The sequence below is a fragment of the Drosophila ficusphila genome, unplaced genomic scaffold, assembly GCF_018152265.1.
Source record: "Drosophila ficusphila isolate 14025-0441.05 unplaced genomic scaffold, ASM1815226v1 contig_791, whole genome shotgun sequence".
NCBI lineage: Eukaryota > Metazoa > Arthropoda > Insecta > Diptera > Drosophilidae > Drosophila > Drosophila ficusphila.
This window is the reverse complement of record NW_025064737.1, coordinates 18,740,057-18,767,580: the sequence shown is the minus strand read 5'-3', so window position 1 is coordinate 18,767,580 and position 27,524 is coordinate 18,740,057. Positions and strand designations below refer to the sequence as shown.

The 27,524-nt window shown below is 42.2% G+C and overlaps 2 protein-coding genes across 4 annotated transcripts; one reads left to right on the top strand and one right to left on the bottom strand.

Annotated features, from left to right (window-relative positions):
• On the bottom strand, positions 1-27,421 carry LOC108091661 (endoplasmic reticulum aminopeptidase 2). 3 transcript variants are annotated; one of them, XM_017190969.2, is made up of 12 exons: positions 27,142-27,421; positions 23,348-23,837; positions 9,281-9,421; positions 6,692-6,880; positions 6,409-6,491; positions 6,098-6,306; positions 5,663-5,843; positions 4,244-5,603; positions 3,782-4,187; positions 3,593-3,722; positions 3,153-3,524; positions 1-2,917 (listed from the first exon to the last, which is right to left on the bottom strand). In XM_017190969.2, exons 2-12 carry the CDS (start codon positions 23,499-23,501, stop codon positions 2,765-2,767), a joined length of 3,378 nt encoding a protein of 1,125 aa, XP_017046458.1. In that variant the 5' UTR covers positions 23,502-23,837; positions 27,142-27,421; the 3' UTR covers positions 1-2,764. The 3 variants fall into 3 exon arrangements, with proteins under 3 accessions (XP_017046458.1, XP_017046462.1, XP_017046460.1); XM_017190973.2 differs by lacking the exons at positions 23,348-23,837; positions 27,142-27,421 and adding exons at positions 9,727-9,997; positions 12,427-12,777; XM_017190971.2 differs by lacking the exons at positions 23,348-23,837; positions 27,142-27,421 and adding exons at positions 9,727-9,997; positions 12,434-12,777.
• On the top strand, positions 16,159-18,382 carry LOC122320727 (membrane metallo-endopeptidase-like 1). The gene has a single exon (XM_043208958.1). It carries the CDS (start codon positions 16,375-16,377, stop codon positions 18,358-18,360), a length of 1,986 nt encoding a protein of 661 aa, XP_043064893.1. The 5' UTR covers positions 16,159-16,374; the 3' UTR covers positions 18,361-18,382.
• Positions 27,422-27,524: the final 103 nt, after the last annotated feature.

Below are 27,524 nucleotides of genomic sequence, written 5' to 3'. Positions count from 1 at the left end.
TTTTTATATACAGATTAGTTATCGTTTTTATTAATATTCCCATTTGACTTAAATTAAATTATGTAAATATATATTTATATATAGATGTGTATATATCATTAGCATACAATTAAATTTACGTCTTTAGAGTTGCTCTGCCTGCTTTCCATTGCATTCTAGATACACTTGTATTTTCCCTACGCGAATTTCTATATAAAACCTGATAGCCAATGCATAATCAATAATTTCTTATAAATTGATGCCAATTGCAAAAAAATTTCGTCTAATAAAATTAACTAGAATTCGTTTTCAAACCTTGAATAAAGAAAAGGCCATTCTTCAACTCCAGGATAAAGCGCGGGTGTGGAAAAGGATTAAGGAAGGTTCAGGAAGGGTCACGTGTTTGTTTTCGATGAACTAAATGGAACCCAAATGTGACATGTCAATCAAAGCTGTGGACGGATATGCATTGTACAATACAATTAGACGGTAAATGGGTTTACGATTAAATCAAAAGCAGTCGGAACCAAGGCGAAATACGAAATACTTCATCGTCAGTTGATCTGTAAAACTTTCTAAATCTTCCCCAAGTTTTTGTTTTTCTTGTTAGCTTGAGTATCTCTCGTATTCTGTGTTCTTTCTGTATTATCTCTATTTGGGTTTATTTTCATTTATCATTTTTAGCTGCTTGTTTGGCTTATACATTTGTCGAAAATCCGTAAAATCGCTCCAAAACTTGTTTTTGTGTTTTCTCTGTGATCTAACTCTGTCGCTAATAAAGTTGTATTTTTGTATTTCTTTCTCTATCTGTCTCTCTCGGTATTTCTATTTATTTTTTTGAATATATTTCGGGGTATCTGAGCGATTGACTTCGAGTATCTTTGAGTTAGTCTTAGTGTGTCTTAGCCAAGCAAATTGTTTCCATCTATACAACATCCGCTAAAACCAACCTATTCTTCCCAAAACGAAATCGAAGATATTAAATGGTTCGCTTGAAATACACATCCATAAATTAGCATAGACAAATTTAGCTGAAGGTTCAACTCTGGGTCTGTTCAACCTTTTGTCAGAGAGAGATATCGCAGGCGTGGCTTAAAGGGAATTGTTAACTTTTTGGATTAAAAAACTATGTGTTTTTATTTTTTTGAATAGCTTGTGACGTTTCTTTTGTTGTTAATGATAATGATAGGTGAGTTACCCCCATGAAAACTGATCGAACTACGCACCTGACCAACCCCAAGCTAATCTCACCGCATGGCACTCTCTTATCGCCAATGGCACAACTTATACACGTTTATATGGTTTATAATGACAAAACCGGCGTGCCATCGGACCCAGTTTCAAGTGGCAGAAGTCGACGGATTCCCTCAGTTTGCACAAACACCTCGGGCCTTAAAACCAGGCTATCTTTAGGGCAGACGTTCCAACACTAATCAAATGATAAGCAGCGATATGGTAAACTGGTAAAACATATAGTAAAATGTCTTTAATTTGAGTCGTAGTCGTAGTAATCGGAACGTTGTAAACTGATAATCAGTTTCTGTGTCTTATGCGAGTGCGGAAATAAAAAGTGTTGAATATGTTTGGGTTCTAGCAAACTACAGCCTGTATGCCATGTATGTACATATGGGTATGTCTATATGTAGTTTCGTATCTCGATTCCTTAAGTAATCTTTCTGCCTGGCCTCAGACCCAATTAGAGCTCGAAGGAAAGTAATTCTGCGCTATTTGACAATTTTTAATAAGAACCTATGCTTTCTTTTGAATGTTCAATGGCTTAAGATAGTTAATTGCTATGGCAGCCATTTTATATTATTAACAGATGTTAAGCTAACTGGATAAATTTTACTGCATTTTTGAATACAATTTTTAATAACTTGATCGTTTCGTTTTAATTAAAACTTGTTTTAAGCTGATTTAAGTTTGATATTTACGACCCATTATTTTTACAGCATTTAAAATGTAAAATAACCCGCTAGTAATTTAAAAACAATACATGGAAGCTAATACTGATTCTAAAATACACAAATCATGGGGTTCGTTTACCTTAAAATATAATTTTAAGCCTTGTTTGGTTTTGGTCAGGCAGCCTACGGTATACGTGGGTATTTATAATAGATAAGTAAATTATCTTTGGACAAAAGGAAGATTTCTGTGATATTTCGATGCGCACATACACGGACACACACACGAGCACACACCGCTCACTAATACTAATATACATATGCTATACAATTACTAGAATGCATTCATTAGCGATTTAGTTTATCGATTTTGGGGCTTCTTTTGTTTCCTTTTGTTTTAGTTTTTATGAAAAAATATGTTGTTCTTCGCTTACAATCTACAATTATCCATTGCTCTAAATATGTTTGGTTTTTGTTTGGTTTGTAAAATATACATACATATACAATATACATATATAGATAGATCCTTATGTTCAGTTGTAGATATACACATTCGCATGTGCTAGAAAAGGTTTTCTCCACTGGGATAGATATACACATATATAAGAGCTGCTTGATCGTAGCAATCGTAATTTACACTTGAGTGGCTTGACTTTAAGTACTAAAATTATAGGACAGCTACAGAGAAAACCAAGGAGATCGATCGAACTGGCAATGATATGGTAAAGAGTATAGATCCATAGTGTTAGTTAACTCGGCGAAATCAAAGCTCACTTAAGATTCGTGATTCTGAGAGAGGAACATAATTACAAATGAGTTTGAAGAGAGCGAGAGAGAGAGACAGAACTGTGTGAGGACCTCCGTATTCCGTTCTATCTCCTCTATCGGTGTGAGTGCAGATTGCCCTCCACCCACTTGTAGAGCGAGGTCTGCGACCTGGCCACCCACTCCACGTTGGAGGCCACGCTGCTCAAGGTCATGTTCAGCACCGACATCCCGTGACCTCGTCCAAAGCGATGCACCAGCGATTTGAGCTGCAAAAAGGAAAAAACACTTGTAAATTTACTTTGAACTTGTGTATGATTAAATAATTTAAAAAGAAAAATCAGATACTTAAAATTAGATAGATACATTTTTAGATACATTTATCTCATACAAGAAAATTCCTTTTGAAGAAAACCAAAAATAGATTTAAATTCGAAGTCAAAGGTTTGTTTTTGTAAACAACACACCAATAACAACTTTGCATATTAACTGGTTCTAACTCACCTCATCGTAGTCGAACTTGGTAGCACCGTATTGGGTGATGGCCGAAATGACCTTGGCGAAGCTTATGGTGCCCGGGCCAAGCCGCTTCTCCAGCTCGAACCACTTGGCCTGCAGGAAGCGACATGCCATCGCTCCACCCGTTGGCGTTCCTGCGATGGCGTTGAGCACCTGCACCACCTCCTCGGAGGGCAGCATTGTAACATGCGAGAGCAGCCGATTCTGCAGCCAGGCATCCTTGGTCCTTCCTAAGGCGCGGAGCAACTGCATCCGCTCCACAAAGGTCTCCGAGGTGCGTGGCAGATTGACGAAACGCTCCCAGCAGTGCTGCCAGTATATGTACTCCCCAGACAAGATGGAACCGGTATAAACCACCTAGAAATTCAGAAAAATCGGAAGTTAATAAAAAACATATTTGGTTAATAATATTAAGCATTACTTACCTCTCTAAGATTTGGTGGAATAGCTGAACCATTGTAGTAAAGATATTGGTTTAGCATATTTTTCGCCTTGGTGATGCTATCGATGTCCTCCCAAAGAACTGAAGCCAACAACACTTCGGGTCGCATTAATCTAAACAATAAATATTTATTTAATTTAAAGCCTTAAAGGTTTTCAAGATGACACCTTACCTCGTAGCCACTTCACCATCATCCGACCAGTCCATCTTCTCCATAACCGTAGAGATCTTCATCTTGATGAACTCACTGAGCATGAGGAAGCACTCGGAATACTTAAGAATCCGTCGCCATTTCTCCAAATGCCTCAAGGCCAAAGCCATGGGTCCATAGTGCGTTTCGCTGGGCAGATACTGGATTATATTCATGGTGATCTCGCAGGGCAGTAGATTTGCATGGCAGAGGGTAAAGGCATCCGATAGCAGACCCAGACGATCCTCGCTGGTAAAACGCTGCGGATTCGTGGACAACTCCTCGATGATGCTCGCCCAATTGTCATCGTTGTAAACCACTCGATAATATCCATTCTGTATGGCATTTACCTTGATCCATTTAACATTCTCCGGAACGTTGAAGGTTACTAAAAAATTGATAAAGGATTTAATAGAAATTTTATGCTACTAAACCAATACTCACCATCTATGTTCTGCATCCAGAGCGTTTCACTGACATTGTTGATGTCGGTCACATAGGTGACTGGAAAAATCCACTTAATATGTGGCACGGCCTTGTGTTTGCTACTCTGTGTAGTTGGCGGCACTGTACTCGGCATATCCGTGGCATTTAACCCGCTCTTATTGTAGTTGTTTCCATCGTAGAAATCATCATGAATGGCGAGGAAGTCAGCTGGTCGGAAGGGTCTCTGCGAAATGGAGATACTATTGCCCATTTTGGTGACCGTGAGGAGAGGAAAACCAGGCTGATGTGTCCACAGAGTCATCATATCCTTGATGTTCTTCGAACCATTGGCCTTCTTGGTGCAAATGGTCCACAAATCAGTGGGTTCGGCTGTCCTAAATCGATTCATCTTAAGGAATGAACCCAAACAGCCCCTAAATCGATCTTCGCCAATGGCCGTGTGCAACATGGAAAATATGGCCGCCGTTTTCTGGACAAAGAACTCCTCATTGTTGCCATCGTGACTCGTGCCGTTCATGATGCTATCCCATCCTTGAATGGCATCGATATCCAATGCTGCCGTGGCCATTTTCAAGAGGTACACTTCTCTCAAGGGCCAAATATCGAGTAGAGGAGCCATGGCATGGATGCCCAAGTACTGGATCAATCCCTCCCACAGCCAAACATCCTTGAGCACCTTCCGAGAAGTGATTCCTCCAAAGAACTGTCTCACCATGGCCTCGGCAATTCGCAGAGCACTAAACTGATACTGCTCCAAGGTGATCGAAGCTGGATCCGTCAGATAAGAGGTTTTCAAGGTGACCAATCCCAGCGAGGAGATCATATTCCGATCCAGCGAGGGCAACGCCACAAAGTCCACCTTCGTGAGGGGATAACTGATGTCCAGCCAGGTCTGCAGGTATTCCAGGACATCCCGGGATGTGTGCAGAATGAAGTTGGAGCGACTCAGCACATCCCTGGGTGCGTAGAAGGTGTACGAGGGAGCTCTCTTGATCGACGAACCCGTCGACTGGGAAAGCGATGTGAGATTCGTTGGCTTCCCGTTCCCATTCAGATGCACTGGCCAAGCTGTCGTCGTGGTGGGCGGTGCAATTGTCAGATTCTGTCGCGGCGTCAGGTTCACATTCAGGGAGTGTGTAAGGGCAGTGATGTTTCGTACCGGCGGGTTTTTGCCTTTCAGCTGGGTGTAATTGTTCAGCTGGGCGGACTTTTTGCCACCCAATCCGGATCCCGGTGGCGCTGGTGTCGTGGGAATATAAGCCGCCGAGGGCTGAAGGGATTGTCGCTGGAAATCGCTCACCACCCAAGCCACAGCATCTGCGGGCAATGGTGGCGTCTCAATAAAATCATCACGGAGCTGCAGGGGAAATATCATTATGTAGGATTCCTTTACTTATTTGTTTGGTTCGTACTCACCAGTCCTGTGCCCATGTAGAAGCCCACGTCCTCTGTTGTGTGCACTATGGAGTTGGACAAGGCGATGTGGAAGCGATCCCGGAAAACAGAAATGCGGAATGGCGCCCGAACGTGCGGCTCATCGAAGCAGGGAAATGCTCGCCTTGCGCCATTCGGTCGGAAAACTGTGGCAGCCAATAATCTGCAAGAAAAATAAATAAATAAATAAATAAAAAAATATAGAAAATATAAAAATAGGATTAAAATATGTACCTCTAAATGTATATATAAATTATATAGATACCTTTGTAGAAGATATTGTATCATGTTAACTATTATATATCATTTTTGCAAACCATGTTCATTATTTTCTAATGAAAAAAATACTACTTAACTACTTAATTTTTGACTTTTCATTTACAAAAATAAAAAGCAGCATTGGAAGGACCTTCCTACCTCTCAACGCCGTTCTCGCTTTCGTATTGGTCCACATAAAAGCCCTCTGGCTCCGGATTGAGTTTGGAGTACCAGCGCAGGTTGAGGGTGTAATTGGACTTCTTCTTGAGCTTCTCCTTTACCTCGATGTAAAGTTGCTGCCTCGGCGGAAACTCCAGCACCTTGACAATCTTGAGGGCGTAGCCCTTGGGCCCCGGGGTCACTATGGCCTGCAATCCAGAAAAAAAAAAATAATAAAAATGCAATCAATAGACGCTCTCGAGCCAGACGCTAATTGGCTTAATTTGAATGCAGAGCTGGGATTTGCTTACCTTCTCAGTGACATTGAGGTCCTGGATGTGCAGCACAATGAAGTTGGTCTCCTTCTCCACGTGCAAATCGATGGTGACTTGACCTGGCCAAGCGGAAGTATAAAAGAGGAAAACGGTTTAATTGCAAGTCAGACACAATCGGATTATATTTCCATCGTTAAATGAACTTGGGGCAGAGAACCAAGGTGAAAAAGAGTAATTTAAGTTGTTAGAATGGGTAAATAAGGTTTACTTCATAGGTATATGGAATATTAGAAATATTTTTGCTGGACTAAAACCTCACCTTTGACATCCAGTGTCGTCAGATTGGGATGAATAGTGACCATGTAGCGAAGGGGTCGCACACTGGTGGGCAGCATTTTCTCCAGCCAGGGAAACGGTTCCCCGTTGGTGGCAATCGGATTGAAGGGCTGCGTGTTGTTCTCTTCATCCGTTTCGTAACCGGAAACCGTTTTCGATCCACAGGAGCAGCCTGCAAGGACAGTCAATGTGCGTAATCAGTATCGTTTGAAATTTAGGACTGGTAAATCTTCTTTTTCGCGAACGACTCTTTCAGGGATTCGTAGCTAAGTTCGTTAAAGCAAAATTGCATTATACACAATCAACAGAGAGAGTTAAGGGGATATTCATCTAAGTCGGGGTAGGGGTTTAGAATAAAGAAAAGCTAGCAGTAAATCGGTTTATTAATTGGATTCAGTTCAAGTCATTAGCACATCTAGTGGGGATGAACGGAACTCAAAGGGGGAATTCACAAATGAGGTTTCTTTCTAGCTGAATGTCGCGATTATTCAAATGCACTCGAATTAGTAAATGGAATTCATGGAAGATCTAACGATTACAATCCTTAATTTATCATTTATTTAACCAAAATCATAAAAAAAAGATAAACCGTAAAACATTTCAGAATAAAGAAGAGATTAGAAAGTTGACCTTAAAGATTGAACTTTAATGTTATCGAGATTTTTTTAATGATTATCGATCATAAGTAGTTAAACTTTATAAAGATCAGTGCAATTGCCTTTTTGCAATTTCTAATAATAATTGTGTATTTCAACCATCTATTAAATGATTAACTTGGCTATCAATGACTCTTCCTATGATCAGTGGTATTTAATATTTACAATGAACATTCAAATTAAAAAACCGGACCCTTCTTCCACTATCAAAATAAATCAAATAAAAGATCTAACATCTAGAGAAAGAAGGTAGAGAAATAATAAAAGAGAAAGGGATAAATTAGAAACAACAGATGATCAATGACATCAACATGCCGAAGGATTATATAGATTTTCATGGCTATTTACCAGTTCAGAAGTATTCGGGTTTGGCATAATTGTTACTCACATTTCAACCAATCAATCAAACAAGCATTTAAGAGAAATATTTCATATTTTTCAAAGATTCATATATATAATAAACATTTTGGTATACAAAGTCGAAGGCAAAGGGAAACAAAAGTGGGAAACAAACAAACGATGGTCAGGAAATCAAATAGATATTATTATGGTTATATATACTGTATATAGGAAAGGTTGTGGAAATCGTGTAAGGCTGGTCGCACTCTCTAACTGGATTGGCGGAAGCAAAAGTTAAAGCTACACGGAGACAAGCGCTGATTAATAATCGAGCTCTCAACAGGGAAAATTAACTTTCTGCCAGACATGTGTCTGTGTACTTTTCCCTCTCCACTCCATAAGCACACACTCGCACACACACACACTCCTGTGGCTTGTTTTCCCTTTCCCTTGGGCCGAATGCAATTATCCCCCAATGCATTTAGCCCCATTAGGTATGCAACGGAAACTTCGAGCGAGTATGTGAGTGTTTGCACTTTGCATAATTCTACAATTGAATATGGCCAGGGACACAGAGTATCGGGTCGAGGCCTATAGATCCATTGGGGACATTGGGGACGTTTGGGGCGGAACAGGTGGGTTCAGGTGATGCAATTGCATCTATTTATACGCGAAGTGAAATTGATGCCTTCACGGCCCCACTTAATATGGTTAAAAGCATATTGCCCGTGGCTAAATGGATTGCTTGGCCACGTGGTTTATGACCTGCTGCGAACGCCGCCGGTCAAGGAATTCAATTACCATTTATACGGATTTATTGAGCCTCAACTTTGAACCTTCATGCGGCCTTATTTATAGATACTAAGGCAGAAAATGGGCTACATTATTCATGTTTCCCTTACACATGTTGATTTATGATTCCTTAGCATGTGCAATATTATACTAATGTATTTCTGGCTGTTCTGGGTAGAGCTTATAACTTTAGTTTATTGATTTCCCCTAAAGCTCTTATTAAATACAAGGTTTTGTATTTAAAGTTTATTATTGCTGGAATTTGAATATACTAATTACAGTTTACATCAATGTATTAGTGTTATTTTACCCCCAACAATTTATTTTGTTATTTAAAACCAATTTATTACATTTTTTGTTGACGCGAAGCTTAACATTTTCGCCAATCCTAAAAACCCTTTCGGAAAACCAAATTATATTACTCTATTGTTCTATTTACGTCAAGCTGAAACCCTCTTTAACAATTTCCCATTTTTAAAGCTGTCAAATTTGGGAGACCCTTCCGATGCCACAAAGCGGACTTCTTTGCCCCGTCACAATTGACTACATATCCTGTCGCCCTCAATAAAAGCGTAATCAAGTAACAACAACAAAGGGTGACCCCAAACCGCTCCGTGTTCTGTTTGTTGGTGGAAATGAAAAGAGGCACGAGGTGAATATGCTCGAAAAAAAGAAACGTCTGGTAAAAAGAAAGGAAAAGAAATGAGGACGGAGTGTGGGTGGTGGGTGGTGCTTTGCAGCACGGGTTCGTGTGGCATGGGGCATGGGGCACGGGGCAAACCTACCATTTTGCGGTCCGGCGTAGGCGATGATGATGGCCGTCAGCAGCAGCGAGCCGAGCACGATTCCGGCCACAAGAAGAGCCCGGCGTTGTGAGCAGACGGCCACTCCGGTGCGCGTCTGTCGGCCGCCGCTCGATTCGCCACCTGTCCAAAAGAAAAGAAAGGAAAAGAAAAGAGGGGCGAAATGTAATTAAACTCCGCATAAAAGTCATAGAGGGGCTGTGCAAATATTTCATCTGGTTGGGCTGCATTGCAATTGCCTTTGGAGTCGAGTGCACGCGGCAGTAAAAATAACACAAAATTGGGGGTCAGCTTACTGGGAAAATACCGATGGTAGATAGAGAGGTTTACTGCCTTTGGGATTTAAGCTTTAACGACCTTAAACTTATGTTTATCTAGCCACCATAAATCAAAGGCTTAACCCGTTTTTTATTGCAACTCCAACTTACCGGATAGAAAGGCACAGTCATCGAGGTCCGGATCATTTGTCATCTCGATGCGCTCGCGACGCCAAATCTTCGAGCCTCTCTGACCACCGCCGACGACCGAAATCTTAACGGGGCCGGTGTCCCTGTGTCTTCCGGCCAATACGTACGCTTTCTAACCGTGGCCGTAAACGAAATGGGGCTCGAAATCGGAACCGAAGTGAACCGCAGCGAACCCGTTAATACACACACTTGGTAATCTGACACACCGCAAATAATTGCCGGCTTATTTGCTCTAGAAGGGAAATCACAATCGTTTTATGGCCAATTCAGGTCGAACCCTTTTGCCAGTACCCCCCGTTTTTTTCCAGTCACGTGCTCTTCATAGTTTATTCACAGGCAATGACCAGAATGGGTATCTTCGTTTACAAGCTTATGGATTTCACCGCTTATGCCCCTGAACCAATAAATTTCCTGCCAAAAAACTCTTTTAACGACTCGATAATCGGGTGGCCGAAAAGAACATTTATAATTTATGCAGATATCACTGTGTTACAAATTTCAATGTAATATACCTTTAAGCGTATATAATAAAATTCACAAATTCACTCCACTCTAATTTTTTATATCTGAAACTTTTTTTTCTTTCGTTGGTCGTGAGATTTTCCGTCTGCACCTTTTAACCACAAAATCGACTGCCAAAAAATAAGGCGCCTTTGACGAGTTGATAATCGGGGACCAGAAATATACATACATAATTTATGCAGATAGCACTTTCCCGGAACGCTTTCGTTTCGAATTTCCTTAGCCGGCTCCATGGCCACCCCCACCCCTTCCAGTTGGCCAAAAGCCAGACGCTGACGCCCTTCCGGTTTCGTCTAGTCAGACTACGGCTGTCCTTCCCTGTCCGTAATTCCGTCCATGGCTTCCTTCTGAGAGTCTGCACTTTTCGCATTCAAGCTCACTGTTTTCAATGTCGCATTGAATTAGTGAAAAGCGCTTTCAACGCCCAAAAATCAACCCCCCAAAAAATATACCCTCATCTCTCTCTGTTTATCCCTATCTCTCTCTCTTTCTGTGTAGCCGGCTTTTGTACGGAATATGTATGTAATGTTTAATGTCCGCAGTTGTGTCTGCCTTTGAGGAGCTCTTGAATTTGAAGTTGGCCGCCTGTAGCATCATCCAGGCATAATTTGTGGCTAAGGTTTGTTGGGCGTAGCAATTTTAGTTTTGGAATGAACCGAGCCGGATTTGAGGGCCTAGCCAATTGGTAAATTGCAGATAAAGCACACACCTTAAAGGTGGCCATGATTCAGGGTTGTTATCTTATTGGTGCATTTGATTTCGGCAGCAATATCAGCTGGTTTCGATAAGAATTCTGCTTTAAAGGCGAGTCAGAAAAAAAAGCTGCCAGTTGCTATATTGGGAATTTCAAAGAACTCAAGTTTATATCAGATAAAAGAAAACAGTATTTAATTGATAAGTCTTTTTATAATCAAACTATTGTTTTCAATTTTTATAAATTTGATAACTTTGCAGCCTTGAAGCAGACTATAGATTTCATGTGAGCCATTGACAAATCACGCATACGTAGATACGTAAAAAGCAATTTAACACAAAACATGGGCATTTTAATATTTTATATCCCCTCTGTGGATTTGGAGTCATAAAATCTGCCATAAAAAGTGATGTATACGAGCGGAAGCTATTTGAACACGTTTTTCGCATGCCAAAATCCTCAATTGCGGCAGGGAAAACTATGCCCATAAAAAGTGGTATTTACGGGTGTCAACAACATTCACTAACTATTCAATTCTCGTTTGCCAGTTTTTGTTGGGCGAATTAGTCTTTAATGAGGTTTCGCATTCTGTTTGTTTTTGGCTTTTCTCTTTGTTTAATGTCAATGTCAGCGAACGAGGCCTAATCCTAATTTCCAAGTGGAACGAACACGATTGTTGTGGCTTTCCTTTGTTTGTCTTCGTGACTGCACCCCCGCACTCTTGCTTTCACTCCCACCACTTATCCATTCACATGCCACGCAAGAAACGTGTTAGTGCATATATCACAATCCCATTTCATTTTTATTTAACGCGGCCGTCATTTGGCATTTGTTTACATTCTCATTTGCTCAGCGAAAATAATGGAAAAATAAAAAACAAAAAAAAACCCAAAGGAGTCGGCAGGAGAGTGGGAGAGCGAAGTAGAAGTGAGAGAGCTTGGAAGTGAGAGTGGGAGAGCGAGTGGCGGCGCACTCTCACTGGAATCTGTGTTTTGAAATGAAATGTCAAAATGCAAAGCTCAACAGCGCGAATTTCCTTTCCCTGTGCGCGTGTATAAGTGAATTTCCTGTTTTGTCTTATGCGGCGTTTTCTTCTTCTCTTTCGCTCCAATCTGCGCGTATATATGTCAATAGTGCGCTTTCCAGTTGCCCCCTGTCTCCTTTTGCTTTTCCTTCCCCCTTGCTTCTTCCTCCTATTTTCGCACTTTTTTGCCTTCAGCTGCTCCCTTTTTCCCTTTTTTTCGCCTTTGTTGCCACTTGACTGAATTGCGGTTCTCAGCTGCAGTTGCATTTTACTTGGCGACAGAGCATAACGGTTGATTATTCCATTTCAGTTTGCTAATTCTCAAAAAAAGAGTACAAAAGCTTGTTGCTGTTTTTTTTTTTAAGGGGGTTCTGGTCAAAAAGGTCAATTTTAACAGATCAATAATAAGAAATTCACACACTAATTACTTTTGCTTTAGCTTGAACTGTTGAACTCTTTAATCAGCTTATTTTCTATTTTTTTAACCGCTAATAGATTTGCTTCACTACACTTTTTCTTTTTCTTTTTTTTTTTGCTGATTTTTTTTTGGTTTCTTTATAGACACGCACAGCAGGAGGGAAAGGTGGGGGGTTGTGGGGACGGCACGCGACGCATTCGCCTCTTTTATACGTGTATATGTGTGTGTGTATGTCTTTTTTGTCAACACCGAATTGTTAGTATCCTTTCTTTCTCAAAACGCCGTATTGTAACACGCGCTTTTTGTTGCGTTTAAGTGCGCGTACGTTTTCCAACTGGATGCTGTCGCAGCGAAACGGCGTGCAGCAACCCTGCGAGATGAGAGGTGGCAACCCAAAGTGTGTCTGGCGCATGTCCACCCTCTCTTTGGCTGTAAGTTCCACTCTCTCAGCGAGTGAGCTTCGCTCACCTGCAAAAGTGAAAATGAAATTTCTTTGGAGAGCCCTTGTGTTTGGTGTCTCCCCCATTCCTCTCTGTGTCCTTCTTTACCCGCACCCGCTGATTGGATTTTTGTTTTGATACAACCAAAAACAAATATAAGCTGAAAAGCTATAGTCACGTCGTATACCCGTTTGAATCACTGTTTACTTGGGAAAAACAGTTTCAATATAACTAAATTATATTAAAACAGATTCAAGGACAATTAAATGAATTTTTTTTAAGTTTTTTGGAATAAACAATCAATCAATAACAAAAGTTGCACTTATTTTTGTTTTCTGAGAGTTATCTGAATAATTGTTATTATAATCCTTTTTTTGAGTAGACCTGTTCAACATATTTCCTATTCTTGAACTCCTCGAGTGTCGCGTATTAAAAGAAAAGCGTATAGTGAAGTGTTGCCAGGCGAACGAATAGCAACCCCTAAAATTCCCCCCAATACACCCCCTCAGCCTCCTCTATTTCCACCCACATGCAATCATTTGTTGTTGTTGTTCTCCATGTTGTGTTGTTTATCATGTGTTGGCCAAATAGTTCAATCTGGCAGGGGCTCATCATTAGAAGTTTCCCTTTAAGGGATGAGTTCCCAGTGCTTTAACATTGGATTTAGTCTGGTTCTCGTGCCGAACAAATTCGTGAAATACGGCATTATAATTATATCGTTGACATGCGAGAGAAGTCGTGATAAAAATGCTGCAATATCATTAGAGTTTGCCGTTAAGGGATGAGATATTTATGATTAAAATTTCATTATTTTTTGCTGCCTTCTCCATTTGGGTTTTACGATGGCCTGATGCTGCGTTTTGTTGCCTACTTTTAGGTCGACTTGGCAACTGGGCGAAACAATCAACAAATGGAGCACAAAGCTCAAACGTAAATGGTAATTCGCTTTAGGAAGTTTGCCGGCAAATGAAATCTCGTTTTTTTCAGCCCTTTATGCCTCTTTGTTTCGGCAATGCGACGAAAGTTTTTTGGGGATACATATAGATGAAGAAACACACCACCGGTTGTTCGCGGTGACTTGCCGGAAAAATTGGGGATGCTCCTCTGGCCCTCAACCTCCCTTTTCTTTAGCATTTTCCCAATTTCCCAAACCACTGGCTTCGGCAACCGGCTCAACTCAATAAATTCGCCGTCACGTTAGTGTAAAGTTTTCCCTTTGGCGGGCTCGTTGGCGGAACCGGGCTGAATCGTGTTCATTAGGCGGTGCCACGCCTCGCCAGACGCCCCCTTTTCGGTTGTCGCTTAGCTGGCTTAAGGGGTTATATACCTTTTTCAAGTTCAAAAAATCGAAAATTTTTTTATTATTTTTTTTTGATGTACATACTTTCAACAATTTTTCTGCAAAATTTTGTAGAGATCGGGGCACTAGAACCTAAGATACAGCCGTTCATAGCGCACGGTGAACATGACTACCTAATGTCCACCTAAAACTTTAAACGCGATTATCTCGCAGTCGCATTTTTGAGAAAAGGTCATTGCGGTGAGCACGATATCTCGGTAACCACTACATCGATCGATTTGAAATTTTGGGGGATTGTTTGTAGATACAATAGCTAGTTCGTGAACGAAGGATTTTTTTTTCGAATTTTTTTCTATTTTTTTGGGGCGAAAAACTAAATTATTAGACCTCGAAAAATCGATTTTTTTGAAAAAACAATCGCTGTAACTGTAAAAAATTTTTTTCGTAAAATCCTTCGTTCACGAACTAGGTAACACTATATACTAACGTAGTTTTTTTTCATTTTTTTTTAAGTTGAGCCGTTTTCTTGTTTTCATGCTCACCGCAAGCCTCTAATGAAAAAAGGACTTCTGCGGGAAGGACTATAACTTCCACAATACTCAAAATTTTCACTCGAAATTTTATACAAATTAAGTTAAGGACACGTACTTTGATAAAATTTTTATTGAATTTAAATAAAACAATGGTAACATGCTAAAAAAAAATAAATAAAAACCATGTATTTCTCTGGTGAAAAAGGTATATAACCCCTTAAAGCGTTGAAAATGCAGCAAAAAACTTTAAGAAATCGTACTCCCATAATATAAATTTTTTAATATTAATAAAAATAATAAAAAAAGTACAAATACTCAGGAACTCCAATAATATTTTATTTATTATATACATAAATCTTGGGAATTTACTCTTCTTTTCAACAATGTACCCTTTAAACCAGTACTGTAAATTGTTGTTTTATTGTTATCAACAAATAGCTCTTTAAAACAATCTTAGGATATTTCCACAAAAGCACTACTATACCTTCAAAGTGTATGTTGCAAAAATGCAAACGATGCAGAAATGCGAGCGGTGAGCCAAAAGTCGCTGCACACGTCGCCCGAATGTTCGGCTCAGTTCTCCGGTTTTCCCTTTTCAACTCTGACCCTCAGACACAACCCCCACACAGGCCGATGCTAACTGAGTTACTCAACACCATTTCCCTTTACTTATCCCCTAACACCTCCTCCTCTTTTTTGTGTCCGACCATTGAGTATTTGCTGTCGCATGCAAATTTACTGGCCGCACTTGTGACTTGTCATGTGCCATACAATCACCACCCACCACCCACAGCCCATCCACTGGCACATATTGATCCCATTGAGCATCTAGTGGAAATCCCCCCATCGTTCACCGCGCATCACTTAGGGTCCCAACTGGTTGAACATTGTGAAGATGGCCACAAGTGTTCGCCAGACTCTCGGATGGGAAAATTGGGAAATGGGGAGAAGCGTGGGGTTGCTGGGTCATCGCTGCAATGCCGATCGAAATGCGGTGGTTAAATAATCGCTGTTTATGAAACAATCAATAAATTTAAGCTGTTACTGCCACTGCTGCAGCGCAAACACTTGGCCAAGAGTCAGCGGAGGGTGGCTCTTGTAATCGAAGCTTGTAATTGTGCTATTAAGGGCTTCTCGGCTGCGCCAATTCGTAATCACGAGGGGAAACATGAAATATAAATCATCGAACTAATGGTAGCAAAAAGAGAAGAAGATCCCGAGTCATCTTCATAATAATGATTCATCTTATGTTTCGAAATTCAACCGAATCACTTTCACGAATAGTTGTTTGTTTTATACACTAGTATTCCTCTTTCCAAAATATATTGCATAAAAAGTAAACTTAAACTTAAAATGTCAATAAACTGATAATAAAAGCCTTGGCCTTGACTTAAATTTATTAAGAACGATGACGTAACATAATTTGCAAATTGAAATATATATTTTGTCAGCACGTGAAATGTCCCGTAAATCAATTAAATGACTCAAATTGAAGTAAAACACAAACAAACATAAACTTATCAGGGAAACCTTGAAGCCGACTTTAGAGGCTACTAATCTGCAGGGAGATAAAGCTGGAATGGGGTCTCCACCTGCTGGTGACCTAGACTATCAGTGACCAGAGATGCCTTTAAAAGGAGCTGCCTTGGCAGGCGGATCCATTAGTTAGCCGCTGAAAATGCCGCGAACGAAAACCGTAGAATGGATCACCTTTAGCCTGGTGCTCCTCAGTTGGGCCAAAGTGGAGGCAGGATGGGTGGCTCCTCCAACCACTCCCCATCCCAACGAAATGATCCTGAACCGCCTGCTGGGCTACATGGACACCAAGGCGAATCCCTGCCAGGACTTCCAGAAGTACGCCGGTGGCAAGTACGAGGATCAGCACGAGGACGACAGCTACAGCGAGTTGCTGGGCGAGATGCAGTCGGCGGTGAACGATCGCTTCCTCGCCATCTTCGAGACACTCAGCGCTCAGGTTCTCATTGACCAGGAGAGTGTGGAGGCCAAGGTGCTGCGGTTCTACCAGACGTGTCGCACGGCCACCAACGAATCGCGATCGGAGAAGCACTACCTGCAGCTGGTGGAGCCGGATGTGGCCTTCACCTGGCCGCAGTTCGCCCGGAGTCGCAGTGCCTGGCCCAAGTCGCAGTTCCAATGGATGCACACCCTGGCGCGATTGCGTCGCTTCGGCTTCGATAACCTGCTGGTCAAGGTCAACGTGAAGCTGGACTTTGTGGACAGCAGCAAATATATGGTGACCATCGATCGTCCAACCTTCGACGATGCTACCGAGCGACTGAAGAACTTTGCCAGCACCAAGAAGCTGCTCATCCGACTGGGCGTGGCCAGGGGTAGGGCCTTGGCTATGGCCAAGAACATCAAGCGTCTGGAGTCGGCCGTTAGGCAGCTGGCCGATGTGGAGGACGAGCCCAACGATGACTTGACCCTGCGGGAGCTGGAGTCCCAGAACGGATTACCTTGGCGGCAGTATCTGCGCATCCTCTTCGGTCGCAGTTTCCCCGAAAACTTCGAGGTGCAGATCCAGAACGTGGACTACTTCGTGGAGCTGAAGAAGCTGATGGACACCTACGACGCCGAGGTGATTGCCATCTACATGATGGCCCGCTTCGCGCGCTTCATGAAGGAGACCAGCCAGAGTGATGCCGAGAACGAGGCGTACGAGTGCATCAAGGATACGAGAATTCATATGGATTTCGGCAGTAACTTCCTGTACGAGAGCAAGCACTTCAGCGACTACAACACCGAAGTCCAGGAGATTTTCAACGCAGTGAGAGCACCACTTCTGGCCAGGATCGAGGCCAATCGACTGAAGTTGAGTCCACGGCAGAAGAACGAGCTGAAGCAGAAGATCCAGTCGATCAACCTCAACGTGGGCAACAAACCGAGGAACCAGAATCACCGCACCTTCGTCACCAACTTCTACAGGGATCTGCAACTGCCCAAGGATCAGGATTACGCAGCTGCTCAGCTAAAGGCACTGGAGATCCGATCCCTGCGTGTTTTGGAGCTGTTGGACCAGCCGGCGCCCAAGGGAGATTCTATGTATTCCCTGTCGGACACCCTGGGCACCACCACACCGGAGCCGACCTACCAAATCAGGGAGAACACCATTTTCCTGCCCACCGATGTCCTGCAGAGTCCGTTCTTCGTTCCCCAGAGCCACGATGTCTTCAAGGTGAGCTTCCTTGGCTTCATGATCGCCCAGAAACTTGTGGAGGCCCTGCTGCCCCAATCACTATTGTACACCGCCATCGGAAATCCCACGATTAAGTTCGCTGAGATTGAAACCAATGAGAATTATGCCCAGGGCCTAAATTGCCTGAAGAGCAATGCCACTGAGTATTTGGACCAGCGAGTGGTGGATGTGACGGCTTTGAAGATGGTCTATGAGGCCTACTTTGGAGCGGGTTCAAAGTTCAGTCAGTTGCAACCCAGCTTCACCACGATGACCCTGCCACAACTGTTCTTCCTGAACTACGCCCAGAATCTGATTGGAGACGAGGAGCATGTGGAGTTCGTTGGCGAGGATCCGGACAAGGTGCGTCTCCATCAAACGCTGGCCAACCTGGCTGGTTTTGGCCAGGCCTTCAACTGTCCCTATTCGAGCCCCTTAAACCCGGTGGTTAAGTGCGATGTCTGGTAAACTTGATCTTGCAATTGCTTCGAACAAAAATGATTCAAATAAAAGAACATTTTTATAATACATAAATATGTTTTGTTTATTTTGTTTTGCTAAGCTGATAAGCAAAGCTTAATCTCTATAATATTTTTTAGAGACTCTTCTTTGAAAGTTCTCTCTGGCATACTTATCAGTTTTCTATTTGCAATGACGAGCAACAGACCTATATTTTGGATTAGCTGCCTGCTGATATTTTGCGTATTCGCAAATGCTGAAGTTTATAAGGATCCAAATGTTGTGGCTCTCAGCCGAATGCTGAGTTCCATGGATGAAAGTATTAAGCCTTGCCAGGATTTCCAAAACTATTCAGCTAAGTTCCTTAAAAGAGGTAAAAGCGTCAGCTTGATTGGCGAGTTCCAAAACATACTTGAAGATGTGAAGCATCAGGATTTTGTTAAAGGTAGCTTGGAGGAGAAGATACAGCAATTCTACAATATTTGTCTGGCAAGAGAGCGCCCTGAACACAGATATCCTGTTGAAAAAATGACTCTCCAGGAATTGGAAAACCAGTTTGGAATGAATATGAGTATATATCTCACGATCCATTACGATATCAGTGTTCCTCCTAATACTTTGGTGGAAATTCGGGACCGAAACGATCTGATGCGGTTCAAAGAGTTGTTAAGAACCTTTGATCCGGATGTAGAACCCCATCGGGAGATTGACAAAATGTTTTGTTTCTCTCTTGAACTTCCCCTCATCGAAAGGGTCAACCAATGTGTAAAGTCAGTGTGTCTTTATCTGAATTTGGCCACCAATTTGCTCTACGAGGAGCGTGTTTTGGGAACCGAGAAACTAACCCAGTACTATACTCAAATCAAACCAATTTTCGAAGCGATTCGCCAGCAGATTAACATCAGACTTGAAAGAAATTCAATGAACTACACCACCAACGAGATAAGGAATCTTCAGGACAAACTAAGTAACCTAACCTTGAGTATTGGAAACATACCAGAGAAGGTAAATCATCGTGAGTTCGTAACCGACTTCTATAAGGATCTGGACTTTTCCGAGGATAACTATGAATCTGCCCTCTTTAAGGCTTCGGAGTTTAGGCGCCAAAAAGGAGTGAGTCAGTTGCAACAGAGTTGGAATACAGTTTACAAGCGTGGCAACATTATTGTGGTGCCCTACAATCTTATGGTCCATCCCTCCTTTGAGCTCGAAAGCCATGACATTTTTAGGGTGATCCCGCTGGGATTTCAAATGGCCTTTACTATGTTGGATATTTACAGACCAAACATTTGCAGCCGATATAACTGCAGTCTTATGAATATGTTCGACGATTACCAGAAAAATACTGTAAATTTGTACAGCTCAAATCTGTCTGAAAGTGAAAAATCCTTGGCTAGACAACAAATAATACTGATGGTCTTTAATTTAGTTCATGAAGCTTACTTTGCACCTGGTTCAAAATTTAGCCAGATTCAACCTAGCTTCACTACAAAAACTTTAAGTCAGCTTTCCTTCTTGATTTTGTCCCAAATCAGTACCAATTTTGAGTTGACTACCAATCTGTTGCCGAAGTTACCCTCATTCCCCAAGGCTTTCAATTGCACCGATTTCAAACAGGATTAATATAATATTTATATTACTTTGTAATAATCTGGATGCACAGAAATAAACAAACTAAACACAATCAAGCATTTTGTTTACTTATTCTTTAATTTTTATATTTTTGTTTATTTATTCTCTTTATCTTTCTATTAATTCTATTATATGTTAATGACTAGTAGCAGATTGCAGTAATCTAAACAAACATTCAATAAATTGGCATAGGTCATTGACGCCGGCATTATCAGCCTGTCTCAGCATTTTGATTGTGCTTAATGCCAATTTAAAGTTCCTTGGTCAGCGATGTGAAGTCCAGACGTCCGTCTCCTTATTTGCACACTCAATTTGAGGCATTTGCCATGATTTAATTAATTGGCAGACCGTGTTCGAGGACCACTTGCAGACTCATTGCTGGCGCAAATAATGCAAAGCGGAAGAGTTGAGCTCGAGTGCCAGATGAGAGGGTCCTGGGAAAGGGATGTATGGATGCCTACGGAATCGATTTCAATGGCATTGGGATCAACTCAAGTGGATCAAACACGGTGGCGAACTAATTGCGCAGAAACCAAGTTATGTTCAGCTCAGCTCTCTTGGGGGAAAAAAAAGTTGAAGGAGCCACTTAACGAACCGAAAATGCCCTTTGGCTGGCTTAAATATTTTTGAACTAACAGAAAATTTTGAATTTTATTAAAGCGTTTTATGATCCTTAATGAAATCTACATAAAGCATAATTACTCCTTAAGCTTACAAAAATAATATATTCTTGTTCCCCAAATGTGTTTGTGTTTTTGTAAGCAGATATTGCAACATTACGCAAAATTGGACATTATGTCGGCCCAGTCTGCCTGCTTTCCTCGTGCAACGAGACTATATATAGAGAAGCCCTTCTGGGCAAGGGTATGCTATATAGCACAAATGAAACCAAATGCACGCGGCTTGGCAAGGCTTCAAGTGCCTCAACAAGTACGAGTGTTGTGTTCCAAGGAGCCCGCGGGCAATATTTTCCATTTCCATTTAATTACGCGCCCAGTGGGAGGTGGGAAAAGTGGGTGGTTGGCTAGCTGGCTGGCTGGCTGGCGAAATGCTGCAGGGGAGGGAATGTGGGGAAGACGACGATCCTTGTGTCCTTTGTAGTTGCATTTAATTGTGTTTCGCCTGCGCCATTTCGCTACAATAAATTGTTGCTCGGCCTGACGTTTTGACGGGTTGACTTGGCTCGCTCGCCCGCTTGTCAGTTTCTCATTTTCCATTTTCACATTTTCCATTTGCCAGTCGCACTCCTCATCCGCTCCGTCTTCCTGTGGAACCCTCTTCCCTCTTCCTGCTCGCCGGCTTCCACTTTTCTGGTTGAGTTTGAAGTTGCCTGACCCAAAAACACATTTCATTTCTATGTATCCTTTACTTTCACTCATCCATCCATACACACACACACACATATACTCGTTTATGGGAAGGGGAACGCCAGGATGCAGCGGAGAAGGCGGTGGAGGAAGCTCGGTGCCACACTTTGGCATGCAGCGCCGGCTGGCAAGGCTCTTGCCGCTTCAATTGTTTCTTGTGGACCCATTTTTATCTCGCTGATGCAGTCCAGGATAGGCGGATTTCTTTATTTGAGTCAAGCCCCTGGCAGAAGTACTCGTGCGCCTCGGTGTATGCGAGCCCATTCAGCCTGCAATCAACACAACGCATCCTGCAATTATCAACATCAGTCGCCTCCGTCGCAGGCTCCTACATTAACCCTTTGACGGGTGTCGGCCTCGAAAGACACCCCTAAGCAAAATCCTTTTACATCGCTTGGGGTTAAAGGTTCTTCAAGCTGTGTATTTATTACATTAAAGCTGGTAACATGCAATTGTAGCCGGCTTTATTAAACTATAGTGGTTTCAAGAGGTTCATCTTTAAGAATAATTAATCGATTTTATCAGAATCGCACCTTTAACCGGTTGAGAATTATAGACACCAGTAAGAAGTTTCCCACAATCACCTTAATTTTTACAAGATGTTTTGAACACCGAGCAAAGGTATTTGAAAAATTCCTTTTTATGGAAACCAAATAAAGGTTAAGCTAGATTCCCTTAAAGTAAACACCGTTGAGCCTGCCTTGAGTCAAGTGGTTACTCCACTTTATGCATCCTTAATTGCTCCACTGGCAGCTGGGACACGAGCACACGTCCACGTCCTGTTCCCGTGACACTGATTTGCTTATCCCAGGGAGAGGGTTGCTGGGGAGTCTGCGGCATGGGTGCGAATCCATTCGAAGGCGAAGGCAACTGGCCCACTTTGGCCCACCGCATCATGCCCAAGTGGGACGATTCAACGCCTTGATAAAGTCAACACGATTTACATATGTTTGTGTTTAACTCTTCTCACGATATTGATGACAGCCTCAAATATGCACAGGCTTATGGTTGGGGTAAATATCGGATGATTAAAGGCAATGCGTAAATATTTATGGGCACAAAAAAAATTCAGAAAAAAATACATATGTATAATTTCGTAACAAGAAAGTAAATATGATAAGTATGCATTTTCTGTATCGAAACATTTGCATAAGATATATAGCAAACTATATTCTTATAGCTTTAATATAACATATATATTTATGCTTTAAAGCCTTTACTGACTAACAGATGATGTAACTTTAAGATTTCCGGATGTAGAATGTTCTCTTACTTCCCCCAATTCTTAATCCCTTCAAAATCACAATTGATATGCCAGACAGACCCTTCATTGAAGTCCCATTACCGCAATTGATGGCCCCAGGGGATCTGTGCTCCGCCATCGCCAAACTCCGGGCGAGCGTAAAATTTTCGCAAAATCGGCGACAGCTTAAAGAGCATTTCGGGAGCACCAACCGAGGACCAACCCCCACCCGGCGCATCCTGTCTATCCTTCGGTGGCCTCCTCGCCAGTTGGAGCAGCCCGCCGGTTCCGGTGGACATCTGTCAAGGCGGAAAATTCCCGACAACGTGGCTGCCGGCTGCAGGCGAGAAAGGAAATGCAAAAATATATCTCGAAAATGGCAAACGGGGCGCTGGGCGAGAAATGAGGGTTGGATGCTGCTGACATTCATTTACTTTGCCGCTGGCCAACGAGGCGTATGAGTAACGGCTGCAAGACGTGGCATTTTTAATGCTTTTGTTTTGCATTCGCCGTAATTAAGAAAACAACTTGATGCAGAATTCCCAGAGGGGTGACCCCAAATTGGCAGCCAAGAGGAGTTTAAATTGCGTGAAGCGTCGGATTATGCACAAGTGCAATTATGCACTCGTTTTTTTTTTTTTTTTTTTTTTTTTTTTGGTTTTGTTTTAGCTCACCCCTTTGATCATTTATGGTGCCCCAGGCAATTGCAATTGCAGAGATTCTCGGAGGTGAACAATTCAAAAATGAGACTCACCGAAGGTGACGCCATTCGTCTGCTTCTCCTTGTCCTTTTCCTTATCCTTGTCGCACTTTTCGCCGCCCAACGGCTCCAGCTCGATGCCATCGGTGGTGGCCACTTTGTAATCGCGCTTCGACATGTTGCCACAGCAGAAGCCACAACATAACATTCGGCCAATTTTGTAGGCTTGTGGTTTAAGTGGCGCCGTCTTGGATTCTTTGCCACGGGGCACGGTCCTCTTTTTGGGGTATTAAATGGGGGGTTTCTCGGTAAATCCTGGCTTCCCGGGGGGCAGGATTTGGAGGATGGGTTTCCGGGGTTAAGCCACTTCTCCTTCGGGTGCTGCGCTAGCGATATGTTTGTCCAAAAAGTGGTCCGTACAAAAGGTCCTTTGAGTGTAAACGGGTATGTAGAAAACTAGAAAGGTCGGTGAGTAGAGTTGATTGTTGTGTTCGATTTCGTTTTTCGGTCAAAAATTGGTCCAGTTCCGGGTGTTAATGTCCTTCTGCAAGTAAAAGAAAACGTTTTTATAATTTATACAAGTTGCTTATCTGTTTAAACAAGTAAGTTAAATTTAACACAAAGTATCCCCAAGCACTTTAATAAAAAGCTATCTAGAAATGTATGTCAAGCTAGCAAACAATGAGTATTTGTGAACACTTTTGAAAGTCTGTCAGGCAAAAGAGACCATCTGGGCCACAGGATCTTCTTCCACACTCCACTTGGCTGCACACAAATTAATAAGAAATAGCTGCAAATATATATATTTGAAATGTTGCCAGAACTCAGCATTCTTCGACTTATTGTTAGACTGCAACTTCCGGTGGAGGCTAGGAAAACCCATAAAGTGGAGCAGGTGGAGGAGAAGGTGGAGCCTGCAACTGATGTCGCCACTTGTGGGCGAATGTCGCTGCCAGGACATTGTGTTGTTCGAGGCAAACAAAACGAAACTTTAATAAAAGCCCTTGCACTCCACCAATCCCCTCCGTTTCTCCCCAATCCCCCACTGCACTTCAGTGTCCTTTGTGGCTCGGCATAAAAAAAAAGGAGTAATAGAAGAAAAAGGCGAGCTGCAACAATGACAATGTCGTGGGCTAAAAAGCATTCGATAGCCTTAGGGCCACGAATGCAAATGCACATCAAATGTGAGCTGTCCCCGAGGAGGAGGGTGGGTGCTTAGTGTGACTGGTTGGTTGCCTAGTCGACAGTAATTGCAGGAGGCTTCCACCCGGCACAAAGGAACCGAACGAGTCGAAGGAATCGAAGGAGCCGCCTGGTCAGGGACTTCCCATCGGTATCGAAGAGGTGCGCCACCGCAGTTCAATGCACGAGCACACTCCAAAAAAGGGGATAATATTTATCTAAAAATACAAAAAGTTTTCAAACCATAGAAATTAAATTAAATAGATTCTTAAGAGGATTAAAAACTGCCATTCTCTTTTTTTTTTTAATTTAAATTGCCGAATTTAATCCCCTTTAAGTAACACTCTTTATCAAAAAAAAGGTAACCACAATTAAAAACCATAAGCCTGCGGTAATAAATGTTTTTGCAGTAATAACAAACAAAAAATTACACTCCAAAAAATGATATAATAAAGGCCTTTTAGGCAACAAGACAAACTTTACAAGCTTTTTTACTTAAGCAGCTGAAAATAAAACAAATTTGTATGGGAAAGAAATTTTAGATAATTCAACTGATGTAACTCATACAAAACATAGTCGAAATGCAACTGCGAACCGAAATTGCTTTTCAAATCACACCCCTTTTCTTGTAGTGTAGCTCCCGTATAAAAAGTCTGAGGATTAGTACCCAGCACTAGACCCAGTTAAATCGAGCAGGGAAAACGCGGATGCGAATGCGAATGCGAATGCGGATCCGTAGACGAGTGATGGCCACTCCATTTGATGGGGCGGCACTTGAAACAAAAGTCGAGGCGGGGCAGGGCAATTGTGTTTGCTGTTGGTAAAACACACAACGTAATAAAGAACTATATAGTGGGAAGGGCGAACTGTGAACTGCGAACTGTGAACTGCGACCTGGCGAACGGGAAGAACTGGACGGGCCATAAACCTTTCAGCCATTTGAAGCACTTGCAACCATCGCTGCCCACAAAACGCTTCTGCCATTAGCAAATTCTCCGTTCCGAGGGCTGGGCCAACTCAAAAATAAACATGGCGCAACAAAGTAAAGCACAAAGGACGAAAAACAAAAGGCAAAAAAGCCAAAATGAATAGAGCAAACAAAGGAATACATATGTAAGCCGATGGAAAATAAAGAAGCGAATGTGCTATACCCTAGAACTATGGAAAGTTAAATCTTTTAGTGAAAAGATCATCCAAATTTAAACTAATCCTTATGTCTTTTCGTATTTTAAGGTCAAAGCCTTTATTAGTGTACTAATGATTTCCCTCTTATTGAGTCATTAAAGCGATGTTATCATTGTGTATTTATAAGAGCTTTCCTAAGGTTACCTATTAATATGATAAGCTCATAAAGGGTAATGTGTTCAAAAAGGATACCTCATTAATTAATGCCTTAATTACGAACCAACAGGATAATCCCGTTTAATGTTAAGGAATGTTTCATATATAAAATTTTAATCAATTTCCAATATACATAGTAAAATTCTGCTGTTATTAAAGGGTATCCTTTGAAGGAGCAAGTTTGCTTGTTGGTTTTGACCATAAAGTGGTCGGGATTAATGGCAAAATGGCGTCAGTTTGTTTGGTGATTTCTTTTTTTGCTTGTTGCGCCCGCTGCATACAAAGCAGTCGAAAAGGAGCGGCCAGGGAAGAACTCTCGGACATACTGGCCATGTACATACATATCCTGGCCAAAAGGACACTGCGGCCAAAAATAGCCAACGGTGTGTTCGGTGTGTATATGTGTGTGTGTGTGTGTTGCGTATGCGGCACGTGTGCAAATTGTGCCCCAATGTGTCGTTTGTTACGTTTTACGTTACTTCCGGTCTGTCGCACGGCGCTAAATATAAATAAAAATGGCCAAGCGGATTTTTTATGACATCCCCTCCAATGCTCTTCCACAGAACCTTTCACGCAGCTGCATTTGTGTGCAGCTTTTTGTGGAAAGCTTTTAGGTGAATCTGGCATTATTAATTTCGACCATATGCAAGGCAAATTGAAGGTCATTTTGGATGGGTGGACGCTGTGAGTGAGGTGCACACACAAACACACACACAAACGCACACCAACACCAGCAAACACAGATTCGATTGCTGACTGAAGCAATCAGTGCTGAATTCGAGAGTCCTTAGAGTCCCATTCGAGGCAAGTACTGGCCCAAGGCCATTAGGCTGGGTGGCCGTTTGCGGGGTGGCAGCTATACGCACTGGACATTGCCTTTGCAGGTGTCACGTTTTATTTTTAGCACCAGTCTGTGGTTAAACTGGCACTGGCACTGGCAGCAGCAGCAAATACGTCTGTGCGATCTTCCAGCTCATAAGCAGGAAATAGCTTCAATATTTAATGCCCACAATCAGGCTGAATAATTGATGGACTCATGTTCAGCCGGATGGAGTAGGCTGCCCCATTGCCATGTTGCACTGCACTGTGGGGCTCTGTTGGTTTTTGTGTCTGGCGCACGGCAATTAACTTGTTTAAGCCACAAGGTAAACATGACAAACACATTTGTCAGAGTCAGTCGTCACTGGCAATGTCAGCGGATGGATGGATATGGATGGGATGGTTGGGCGGTTGGATGGGAATGGAGCGAACAAATGCCTCCGAGGACTCCGAGGATGTCGATACAAAGCGGCTAGACAAACAACACAAGTCGCAGCATGTTTTACCCAAAGCTGATGATTGAAGCCACCACGAGTATCCTTCCGTTTTTAGGCGCCAAATAGAGAAGCACTTTCATATACTATATAGTATAGTATGAGCTGTTTTGTTGTTTCACTTGATTATTTCTCTTGTCACAAACACACAACGAGCAGCGGAATCGGGGTTAAACAAATTGGAAAACAAACGGAGTTCAATAACAATGAGTTTCATGCGATTGAAAATGACTTTTTGGTTTTTCTTTGTTATACAGAAGAAGCGCGAACAAAATGCGTCCATCAAGCACGAAGGATAAACTCTTTCTGATTGAAAAGCGAGTGAACGGAGGAAATTCCCATTTAGATGGCGAGAGCTTTTCCCAACAGAGCTTTTCACTTTTTCTCTCTCCAGA